This window comes from Fonsecaea nubica (genome assembly GCF_001646965.1).
Source record: "Fonsecaea nubica strain CBS 269.64 chromosome Unknown Scaff21, whole genome shotgun sequence".
Lineage (NCBI taxonomy): Eukaryota > Fungi > Ascomycota > Eurotiomycetes > Chaetothyriales > Herpotrichiellaceae > Fonsecaea > Fonsecaea nubica.
Window position 1 is genome coordinate 202,946 of NW_019173694.1, and position 11,470 is coordinate 214,415.

Consider the following 11,470-nt stretch of genomic DNA (forward strand, 5'->3'; position numbering starts at 1 on the left):
AGTTCGGCATGATTGGCCGGTGCCTGACTAGCAAGATCAGGCGACGCGACAAGGCGGCACGATTGAGGGGCGCCATTCAGCGACGCGTCTCGGCTCCAACCCCTTGCTATTCGCGTGCTCTTTACGAGGTCTATGGACTGATATTTCTCACGATTCAGCCACTGATAAAAGAATAAAACGGTCATGGCGGAAGACGATATCGCCGCCTCTGCGGTCTTCATACCGCCGTCGGTACAGGACAACCATGAATCACTCCTTTGTGGGAGATCCTACGCGCATTATAGCTGCGTGCCCGAAGCCATCACCGTCAGGACAGCCTCCTCATCGGCACCAGGGACGCAGTGTGTTCTGGGTGTAGACGAGGCTGGACGTGGCCCTGTCATTGGCCCCATGGTGTATGGCGTCTACTACCTCCCTGTCGAGATCCAACAGTCCCTCCTTACGGAATCGTATCATTTCGACGACTCCAAGGTCCTCACGCCCGCGGTGCGAGCAAACCTCATGAAGGCGGTTTGTACTGCCGGGACGGATCTCTTCCAGTCGTCCGGCTGGGCCATCAAATCCCTCAGTGCCCGCGACATCGGCGCCGGGATGATGAAAAACGGCGGCTCGTATAATCTTAACGCCCAGGCCATGGATGCCACGGTCGAGTTGATCCGCGGCGTTTTAGACCAGGGTGTCAACGTGACAGAGATCTACGTCGACACCATCGGCAAGCCTGCCGTCTACCAGAAGAAACTCGAGCTGATCTTCCCCACCATCAAGATCACGGTCGAAAAGAAGGCGGACAGCTTATTCCCGTGCGTGAGTGCGGCAAGTGTTGTCGCCAAAGTCACCCGAGACGTCAGCTGCGAAGCTCTTCTAGAGGCATACAACCAACAGCAGTCGATGACAGGCGACGACTCATCAGAATCGTGGGGTTCCGGATACCCATCTGACGCAAGATGTGTTGGGTGGCTCAAGTCTGCCATTGACCCTGTCTGGGGGTTTGGGAACGAATGCCGCTTCAGCTGGGGCACGATCAAGGACATGCTCGAACAAAAGGGCGGCCCAGCAACGAAGACCGAGTGGCCAGACCAAGGCGAAGACGAGAACATGAGGCTCTCGCAGTATTTCAGTGCCAATGGACCGTCAGGGCCAAGGACTGAGAGGGATGAATTGAGGACGTGGTTCGGAACCGGCGTTGGTCAGGAAGCATTTTGAAACAAATCGGCATCTCTTGGATGTGAACCACAAAGGCACGGCTCTTCGCTTGCATCTATTCCCAGATCTCTGTGCTTCGCTATTCCAACCAAGAATCTCCCGAATTTTCAACGACGAACGCCATGGGAAATGCCAGAATGCTTCAACTTCAGGGTCCGCATCACAGCTTCGCCCTGGTCCAAAGCCCCTTCATCGCGCCTTCGAGCCCAGGGAGATTAGCGGGTCCATCATAAATATCCCTCTCTACAGCTCTGGTGTTGATATGCAGCGGACCCAGATCGGTCACCTTTGCAGCACCCAATAATCGCGTCGCGGTGGCGGTCTCATCCCTGAGTATTTCCAACACTCTCTCGACTCCCTCAATGCCGCCGGCACCCAGACCAAAGAGCGCGGCACGGCCAATGCCAACAGCTTTTGCACCCAGTGCCAGCGCCTTGACCACATCCGTTCCTCTCTTGATACCACCATCCACGACGACGTCAATCTTGTTGAATACTTCCGGGCAGTATTTTCTGATCTCTAATAAAGTGTGCACAGCCGGCGGCGCCGTATCCGCTGCTCTCCCACCATGGTTCGACAAAATGATACCCCTGACCTGTGGCGAATGTTGTGCGGCAATATATGCGTCTTCATGGCACTGCAAACCCTTGAGGATAATCGGCTTATTGGTGTGCTTCTTCAACCAAGGCAGCGTTTCTGTCCAGGTCAAAGTCGGATCCGTGCCAAAGAAAAGACTTTGACCGATACCACCGCCGCCCTTCAACTCGGCACCACCGGCATCCTTGACGGCCTGACTCGTGTCCTCGACAATAAACTTTCCACGTTCATCATGCTCTCGTTTACCAGGGACTGGTGCATCGAGGGTCAGACATATAAACTTGATGGCATCCAATTTGTTGATCCTGGCCAACATATCTTCACTCTTTTTCCGCTCGGTCTGCACATACAACTGCCACCCGAACACTTGATCGGGGCCTGCATCCTTCACGATCTGTTCGGGGGTCATACTGGCGTTGTTGGAGATCATCTGTATCGTGCCAAACTTCTTGCACGCCTGTGCAATGCCCCATTCGCCGTCAGGGTGAGCCAGGCGAGCCATGGCGGCTGGGGAAACGAAGACGGGCAGGTCGAGCTTGTACCCAAGGAAGCTGGTGCGGAGGTCGCAGTCCTGACAATCTATAAAAACGCGCGGCCGAAGTAGGATTTGGCGATAGACAGTGTTGTTCAGTTCCTTGCTCACCAGGTCGTCCGCTGCGGAGTAGTAATAAGCCCAGCCCTTTTTAGACAGCTTCTTCGTGGCAGCTGCCTCTATCTCGTCGATGTTCAACATTGCTTGCAGCGGCACCTCGACCTCAGCCTGTGTATTGGGTGGTGGACCGACATCTTTCGCCGACTTGACCGGCTCTGGCAAACTCTTGGGATCAATGGGGCCCAGGCGGGCGGATTTGGGGAGGTTCTCCTCCAGAGTGCCTGGGGGGTGGATGGGATCGTACTCTTCAGTGGCGTCCTTGCCAGCGAGTTTCAGGATGATCTGGGCTCCGCCAGGGTGTGAAGGAAGGAAGTCTGTGACGTCCCAGACGTTGCCGTAGAGGATAACCCAGCACGAGTCTTTGGAGGTGTGCTTTTGCACTGTATCATGTAGAATGAGAGTGTTAGTCTTGTGAAGAGGACAACAGGAGATGCGATGGATGTCGGAGCTGGTATGGTGTATACAAAGACTGGGTGACCACTCACCCTCAGCATAGTTAATGAGCTTCGACATCTTTCCGACCAGACTTGTCGCAGTCAAGTGATCTCACGAAATTTGAACTCGCGACCTATCTGCGTTCTCGGAACCACACTGATCGTAAACACGAGCTTCAGAGAGCAGAGCACCAATGCAGATTGCTAGCGGTAAGTCTTTCACAAATCTAAATACATGGCCATAACCACACGACGCAGGAGAAAAGGAAAGCAGGTATAGCTCATTGACTAGACGAACAGCGATAATGTTTTTGGGCTTCGAACAGAAGAAGAGGAAGCGATCATCAGAAGCCGACAATAATAATGGGTGACGGACATCTCCCTGGCGAGTGCGAGCTGCATTCTGTGTAGCTGTGCCAGACCAGCCAGCTCAATGATGGGTTCCGTGGTTCCCCAACAGCGATTGTCGGCGTCTGATGTCCCGAGTAGAAATCGGCATTTGATGATTGGAGATGGAGAAATAAAGGCTTGTCAAGGGCGCTGGAGCCACTTGTGTAATGCGGCTGAATCGGATAGAAATGCGGTGACTGTGGTGCAGTGGGCGGTGGTGGGCGCAGGCTGGGGCAACAGTCATCAAGTCCCCCTCCCAAGTCCCTCTGCTTGCAAGTCCCCAGTCCCCTTCTATTATCCAAAGTATCCTACTCCCTTTCTACTATCAACCATTGGATTGTCACCACTCACTCAGAATGCTGCTGCTCTACCCGGCACATGTCTCCACCTGTGGTGAACCCACCAGACGACAAACAATACTATCTCCCAAGATTGAATCACCCCTTCCGCCGCTTTTGACAGCTTGAAACCTCCATTAACAGGTCTAGACCACCTCTTTATTGTCATCGTCACCAGCATCAACTACCCTCCTCAATTTGACCCTCAAGTGGCCCTTGGTCATTACCACAAAGGTATCCTTCCACTCCATGTCCTGCTGGGTGGTCTCAAAAGCCTCCAAGTCGAACTTGCGAAACACGTACCCCAGGACCAGATACAACTCGGCATAAGCGAGGTTGATGCCGATGCACGATCTTGGCCCACGCGAGAAGGCGATGAGTCGCGTTTCGAGTTGCTGGCCATCCGGGCTTAGCCAGCGTTCGGGGCGAAATTCGTTCGGCGCCGGGAAATACACTGGGTCGTAATGGTAGCAGTAAGAGACACTGGTGACTCCAACCTGCATCAGGGCGGATTGAGGATATCATTAGCATATTCCGCATCAAGCAAACGCCAGGGTGAGCATCGAAGAATGATGGTCTAGACGTGGGATTGTGTGCACGCGGAGGTGGCTGCTTACTCCTGCAGGAATTCGTTGGTCGCAAAGCACTGCGCCTCCATCGGGCACGACTCGTCCCATCCTGTCCATCAGATTTAATATGTCAATCAAAGAGGGTTTCTCGCTCGCGGAATCCTTTGCTGCCTTACCTCCCCGGAACTCCCATGCTCATCCTCAGGCTCTCTTTGACTACCGCGCGCTACACCAGATGATCAGTGCGAGTGCTCTCTTTCCCAAGTTGCTCCTCCACCGAACTCACAAGGTAAGGCAGATTCTCAAGGACACTAGAGCCCACTAGCTGCTCACTGTCTGCCACCGGGATCGCTCCCTTCAACTCGGCGTGCAACTTTTGAATGCATGTCTTGTTGTTGATTAGACCCCAGGTAGCTGTTGTGAGAGCATGCGCGGTCGTGTCGGTCCCAGCACCGTGAAACGTAAAGGCATCGGCTGTGAGCTGCCTAAGCGACGGCATGAACCTGCGTTTCTCGCTCGGCTTGGCCCATGCATCAAATACGGTCGGGAACGAACTTCCAGATCCTCCTTCTTGCAGGATTCTCTTGACTTTGATGCCGCATTGCTGAGATGCCAAACGTCAGCATTTCCGTACATGACCTAGGACGACCAGCGGGATTTTACCTCGGTGATCCAGTTCGTCGCCGCCAAAGCAGGCATCAATTTCGCGATTCGTTCATCGGGAAGACTCTGCAGCTGTCTTGCTAACCATGCCGTCAGGTTGGGAAAGTATGTGGTCCATGGCGCAATTTCAAAGAACTCCTCCAGGGCCACCAGGATCGGGGATCGAAAGTTTTGGGCGTCCAGCAGGTCGAATCCTTTGTCCGCGAACATATAGCTGGTCACCACGTCACTGGTCAAGCTGCGGTAGCCCATACTCAGGTCAACGGGACTCCCCGTCGAGGATGCCGTGTCGAGCACCGAGAGGAATTTCTTGACTCGGTCATGAATCAAGGGCTCCAGGCGGACGATGGCACCTTTGGCGAAATACGGTTGATACGCGTCTCGCCATGGCTTGGCGACTCTGGGGTCGAGAACGTTGAAGAACCCGTCAGCGGCTGGTTGGTTGTAATTGTCTCTCTGGCGAGCATAGCGGGTTCCGGGCTTGAAGATCCTGAGGCACCATCAGTCTACCAGACAAACAGGGACTGTCGGTTGAAGCCCTGACTCATTGTACGCAGCCATATCGAAGATATGCAGCTGATTCGGGGTGATGCGGACAATGGGACCGTATCGCTCATGCAAGGCAGGAAAGTGCTTGATGTACGACGTTGAAGGTCTCAAGTCATACCACGCTTGATACAGCGACGTCATGCCAGCGAGCTTCGGGCCAGGGAACTTTGCCAGCGGATGCAATGTGATGCGATGGACGGCGCGGACAACAACGAATGAAATCACCAAGGCCACGGCCCAGACAAGGTACACGGGAACTACCGCCATCGCGTGGTGTTGTGACACTCGGTGCAAGCCACACACAAGACAGACACAAGACAAAATGCGCTGTGAGCCTGAAACTGCCAGACAAGTGTAGCCAAAGAAACAGAAGGGTTCCGGGCTTTATATGGAAATTGTCCGTCTGATAACAAGCGACCATCAGGAAGCGCATGCATGACATTCAGCTTGCGCGCGTAACACAATCAAACCCACCTTCCACATTGCACATCCTACAGGACATTGATAGACGGACGACCTCCAACGGGGCCAATGGCCAGAAGTTGGAACGAGGCCTCTCAGTCGATCGTGAGGAGGAAGGGGGCGGGAGTCGGGACGATGGTCCGGTCAGGTTAGGTCAGGTCATGTGTACCAAGTATATAGATATCTACTTACTTACATAGTTACTTACAGTACGTATGATACATTCATACACCCATCTGTACCTACCTACCTACTCTACTACGTGAAATATACCCCTGTACAAGGTATGTACCGTATGTACGGTAGGTACTTGTGGTATTGTAGGCCCCTGTATGGTAGGTAGGTAGGTATTTGTACAAAGGAAACCTAGACGGAAGTAGACTGAACTAGACGCAAAAGGGAAACCACCGACCCACGAAACCAGGAAACCCGCATCGGGACAGTCGGCCAGCCACCAGCACGACGAGTTTCCCTAGAGCCAGCAGCAGGCCTGGATGCTGAGTCTCGTCAGGCGTGCTGAGCGTCGTGTCGTGCCTTGCGCCGTGGGCCGCCGCCCACACCGTACATCGTACATGGTGCGCCGTGCGCCATGCGTTGTGCGTTGTGCTGGGTGATATTTGCGGCTACACTACCTACCTCCCTGACTACTCTGTACGATTGTTGATTAGTTATTCATGCCGGAGTCGGAGTGATAGGCAGGGGGGAAGAGAAGGGGATAGAGAGAGGGTGAGAGTGAGAATGAGAGTGAGAGTGAGGGAGAACAAGAAGAAGAAGACGTAGTAGTACAGGAGAGTCAGCGCGCAGTGGTCGGGGATCTCTCCCTCATCCTCTCCGTTCATGTCCCTTCGTAGCAAGGACCCAAAAAGGAGCCATCGGTATATACATACATACATACATACATAGGTCAGAAATACCTACTGCATACTGTAGATACATAGGCACCCCAAGTATGTACGAGGGTATCTTTGTCCCTGAAAAAAGAAACACGACCCTAAAACCAAAAGTACCTTCTCCATCCTCGGTGTATAGGCACTAGGTAATTTATACTCGCGAGGCTAACTACATTGGGGTGAACTCACGCATGGATCAATGTCTTCCCACTTTTCCCAGGAAACTTGGTACAAGTACAAGTACAAGTCACACGTGCAAGGGCGTTCTCGATAGATGTAACCCCCCGAAGACACTCCTTGGGACAAGAATGCGCAATGAATTTCTGTATACTGTACGAGTAGCGGGTGGTAATGGTTGGCGCGACCGGAGAGATTTCTACTAACGGTTAGGATTATGGACGTAGACCTCAAGGCTAGGCTGGTAGGCCTCAGGCATCGGGCATCAAGCATCAGGCCTCATGGGGCACTCGGAACTGGACGACACATTCCGAGAATCACCGCCCTCACAAATAAAATAGATCTATGTTCTCTGGTCTCTATCGCACGGTACATACACTATGTCATGACTGCTTACTGGGATCTCCTCTTTCCTGTCTATCATGATCAACCAGTGCTGACGGCGCTGATGAGGGTGATACTACTGGAGCAGGAGTTGGTGACACGTCTATCCTAGTTTCTTCCGGGTGATCCTCCCTGTGAACTGTAAGAGAGTGCTCAGCGTCCTCTTCCGTAGTCGACATCTGTTTCTGCTGTGGGTCTTGCTTCTCTCGCATCTCCTCCTGAGTGCCATCAGCCACTGCCGCTGGTGCTGCTTTCGCGATCATCGCCTGCTCCCTCTCTTCCGGTCGCTGGAGGCCGCGGTCTTTGATGAAGAGACACAGCCCCAGACAGAGGCCGACCATGGGCGCCGACACGATGAAGACGGTTCGAATCGCGCCCATGTACGCGTCTCTCACTGCGTCCTCATCGGCACCGCTCAGGGGAGGGAGCGCAAACGTGTTGTGCGAATAGCTCGCCAGTCGAGGTGGGAGTTTCCTCCGAAGAGAGCTCTGCAAGACTTGTGCTGAGATTGAGAGTCCTACAGCGCCCCCGGAACTGCGCAGGAAGTTTCGGTTCGAGACGACTGCCGCTCGCTGCGCTTTGGAGCAGTGTGCCTGCAAGGCGATCAGGACAGGCTGGAAGATGCAGCCGGCGCCAATCCCGGAGATGGAGAGTATGACTGCAATGACCGCGGGGTGCGTTGTTCGCGAGAAGCTGCAGATCAGTCCAGCCCCCAGAGTCCAAATGATGAATCCCGTCCAGATCACGACGCCGTAGCGCTTGTACCGAGAGATGAAGATGCCAGACACCGTACTGACGAGCGATTGCGGGACGTTGATGGCGACCAGAAATCCCGCCGAAATCGTCGTATCCCACCCTCGCACATTTTGGATATACAACGGCAGGTAGTAAAGGTTGGAATAGTAGACCATGCCGAAAAAGAAGTTCTGGACCAGGATGGCCGCCACTGGTGCACTGGTATACATGCTCAGGGGCATCATGGGCAGGCTGGCCACCTTCCACTCGACGATAAGAAAGGCCACCAGGGACAGACCGCCGATGACAAGCATGGAAATGACCATTGGCGAGGACCACTCAAAGTATGAACCACCCCCGGAAAGCGGGATCAAGATCAGCACGATAGCAATGGTAGCAGTGATGATTCCTCCCCAGTCAATGAGCTTGAATTGCTGTCTCGCGTTCCCCTTGGGCATGGTGGAGGGAAGGTAGAACCATCCAATAACCCCGGCAATGGCACCGCAAGGAGCAAGAAACCAGAAGAATGCTCGCCATGTCTGGTGCAGCGCAAATGCAGCCGAAATCAGCGGACCTACAGCATTGCCACCACCGATCCCAGCACCCAGAAACCCCTGCCATCGCCCTCGCTGCTCCAGCGTGACAATGTCAGAGATGATCATCATGGTCAAGGAATTGATGCCCGCCCCTGCAATGCCCCCGAGGGCTCGGAAAAAGTAGAAACTCGATGCGTCCGGGGCAACGCCGCACAGGATGTCTGCCAACACAAGCATGCCTACCGAGAAAAGAAACACGGGCTTTCTGCCATAGATGTCAGAGAAGCGGGCGTATATGATCTGGCTGGAGGTGTTGGAGATGAGCGACGATGTACCTGCCCAGGAGATGGTTTCCGTGGCCTTGAAGTCGCGCCCGACCGTCGGGAGGATGGTCCCGATGCCATTCTGGTCAGCATAACAAATGAACAGGGCCGAAGCTAGGGAAGAGAAGACGATAAAGAGTTGTCTCGTCCCCAGGAGATTGGTCTGGTCGTGGAGGGCAGATTCTGCGGCACGTTGGCGGACAGCCGCAGTCGAGGGCATGTTCGGAGGAAAGTAGGGTCAGAGCCAAGGCGTATAGTGTCGCAGAGTGGAGGGTAGAAGGACATGTTGAAGGCAGGAGAGAAGACGACGGAAAAATAGCACGACATGACTGTGCGCGCGCAATAGTTTGCGTGCCGTGTGCCGATTGTGGAGGGCAAAAGGACGAATCCATCACAACGGAGATTCGCCGATGTCGTCAGCGATATCGGCTACAATAGTGAGTCGATGCCCCTTTTTTCCAACGAGGCTGGATACGGTATCGTGCCGTGGGAGACACGGTGTTTGCTGGAAAGAAGCAGGTCGTTGCACTGTGGTTTCATCATGGATGTTGTACAACGATCAAAGGAGGAGAGCCAAGGACGCAGTCTGGGCAACGGGAGCCTCGCTTTTTCTAGCAGCACAGCAACCACACACAATCGAAGCCTCGAAAAGATCAGATCTCATTGATGGTGTGGGTATTGTAAAGAGTACATTCACGGTGATACAAGTACAGGCGTCAAGCAGTCAAGGATGCCCGTCTTCGTAGAAACCCATCGGCATCGCTGGATAGGCAGGTAACCAAAGTCTCGTCGATGATCTCCCCGGCGAGGCTGCGAACGTCGATAGACACCCTCGTGGCCAGCTCTCGGTCTCTTCTCAGACTGAACCTTTGGTCACTCGAACCGGGCATCGAGCTCGTCCTCCATAGCAGACTCCATCATTTGGAATATCGCGGCCTCTTCCTCCTCTTCCTGCTCATCCTTGCCCACCGCAGCGCTTCCTCTCATTTCTTCCTCATCTCTTCCATCAGGAAGCCCTTTCGCGGCCATCGCCCCCTGCACAGCTAGACGGTCGGCAGCAATATTACCCGGGTTGTCCATGTGGCCCTTGACCCATACAAAGTACGTGACCTTGCCAAGTTGCTCTCGCTCTTCGATTTTCTCTCGGATATCCATCACTAGGTCCTTGTTCTCTACAGGCTTCCCCTTGGCATTGACCCAGCCGTTCTTCTTCCAATTGCGGTACCAGTTCGTCACACATTCAATGGAATACTTGCTGTCTGTGTAGATGGTGACTTCTCGGTGCCGGGGCGCAATGTCCAATGCTCGTAAGATGGCAGTCAGCTCGGCCCGTTGATTGGTCTGTTTGCTGCCTTTCAGTGCCTCGGAAACATTTCTATAACGCCAATTCGTTAGCCTTTCTTTTTCTTGTTCGGCTTCATCGTCGTCCTCTTCGCCTGCCTGCTGCCGTTTCTGGGCTGGTCCATCGCCCGAGCCGCGCTCGCGGGCTGCCCAGTCCATGGTATAAACAAGCTGTGGCTTTTTGGACGCGGTGTAACGCACGGGTTTGGGTTTGGACTTGGACTTGGACTTTGGCTTGGCTTGGGATTTGGAGCATGAGGAGTTGGCATACTTTGGGTCCTGGGGTCCAAAAAATACTCCTACGCCTGCCCGTGCACCTGCTTGACCATTTTTCAGACTCGAGCCGTCCGTGTAGATGCGAAGCATTCCTGGGGAGTCTTTCTGCCTGGTCATCATTTTGGTCTTGTTCTTCTCTTCTTCAGTTCGATTGACAATGGTGCCGTCCTGGGCCAGCTTGACATTTGGATCATATCCATCCTCAGCGCCCGGTGGCAGAGGCCCCCGACCGACCGGGTAAGGGTTCCCTTCCTTGTCTTTCGGAGAATATGTTCCGTTAACCTGCAACCCTGGCGCCGAATTGCGGATTATCAAGCGGCGGATCTCCTCCTCTGAGGTAACGCTGTGCCCAGGTTCGGCACCGTTAGCTTTGGCACCAGCTGCCACAAACGCTTCTGCCTCTGCTCGGGTATTGAACTTCTTGTGCTTGGGTTTTTTGATCCCCCGGATCTGAGCCTGGGCTTGTATCCAGTCGGTGTAGACCCCTGGGACTCTTCCACTCTGGACGGCGTAGAACTTTTGCTCTCCCGAGTCTTTGGCGGTTGAGAGCATTTTGCCGTCCATGAAAGCTTGGGCCTCATGGAGAGATTGAAAGGCCTTGACTGCAGGACACGTCAATACGGAATGGAAAGGCTTTGGACTGCAGTCGATTCCACATACACACAGCCCCCTTGTGTCCCTTCACTTGTCCCAAACACTCCGTCCATGTGTCATAGATTCCAGGTGTCTTCCCTTGCCTCACGGCGTAGAACTTGCGCTCCGCTGTTCTCTTCCTCTTAACTCCAGCGGCGGCATTTTGGCTGGTCAAACTTGGACTCGCGCGTGAAGCATCAGTGGCTTGCGGAGGTTGCGCCATGGGAACTCGGCGGCGAAGATGGTGCAGGACACGATGGCTCAGCCGAAACCGAGGCAGCGTGACCTATGGGACTTTTCGGGTGAAGATGGTAGGAA

The 11,470-nt window shown here is 54.1% G+C and overlaps 5 protein-coding genes across 5 annotated transcripts; 1 reads left to right on the top strand and 4 right to left on the bottom strand.

Annotated features, from left to right (window-relative positions):
* Positions 1 to 183: 183 nt before the first annotated feature.
* AYO20_04169 (hypothetical protein) lies at positions 184 to 1,203 on the top strand (the record flags this gene model as incomplete). The annotated part of the gene is made up of 1 exon (XM_022642468.1): positions 184 to 1,203. The coding sequence occupies one exon, from the start codon at positions 184 to 186 to the stop codon at positions 1,201 to 1,203; it is 1,020 nt and encodes a 339-aa protein (XP_022501565.1).
* A 160-nt stretch (positions 1,204 to 1,363) lies between these two features.
* On the bottom strand, positions 1,364 to 2,965 carry AYO20_04170 (hypothetical protein; the record flags this gene model as incomplete). Its single annotated transcript, XM_022642469.1, has 2 exons — positions 1,364 to 2,832; positions 2,938 to 2,965. The coding sequence occupies 2 exons, from the start codon at positions 2,963 to 2,965 to the stop codon at positions 1,364 to 1,366; spliced, it is 1,497 nt and encodes a 498-aa protein (XP_022501566.1).
* A 795-nt stretch (positions 2,966 to 3,760) lies between these two features.
* Positions 3,761 to 5,662, bottom strand: AYO20_04171 (hypothetical protein; the record flags this gene model as incomplete). Its single annotated transcript, XM_022642470.1, has 6 exons — positions 3,761 to 4,111; positions 4,232 to 4,292; positions 4,360 to 4,409; positions 4,470 to 4,787; positions 4,847 to 5,336; positions 5,391 to 5,662. The coding sequence occupies 6 exons, from the start codon at positions 5,660 to 5,662 to the stop codon at positions 3,761 to 3,763; spliced, it is 1,542 nt and encodes a 513-aa protein (XP_022501567.1).
* A 1,645-nt stretch (positions 5,663 to 7,307) lies between these two features.
* AYO20_04172 (hypothetical protein) lies at positions 7,308 to 9,122 on the bottom strand (the record flags this gene model as incomplete). Its single annotated transcript, XM_022642471.1, has 1 exon — positions 7,308 to 9,122. One exon carries the CDS (start codon positions 9,120 to 9,122, stop codon positions 7,308 to 7,310), a length of 1,815 nt encoding a protein of 604 aa, XP_022501568.1.
* A 653-nt stretch (positions 9,123 to 9,775) lies between these two features.
* AYO20_04173 (hypothetical protein) lies at positions 9,776 to 11,375 on the bottom strand (the record flags this gene model as incomplete). Its single annotated transcript, XM_022642472.1, has 2 exons — positions 9,776 to 11,121; positions 11,180 to 11,375. The coding sequence occupies 2 exons, from the start codon at positions 11,373 to 11,375 to the stop codon at positions 9,776 to 9,778; spliced, it is 1,542 nt and encodes a 513-aa protein (XP_022501569.1).
* Between the last annotated feature and the right edge of the window lie 95 nt (positions 11,376 to 11,470).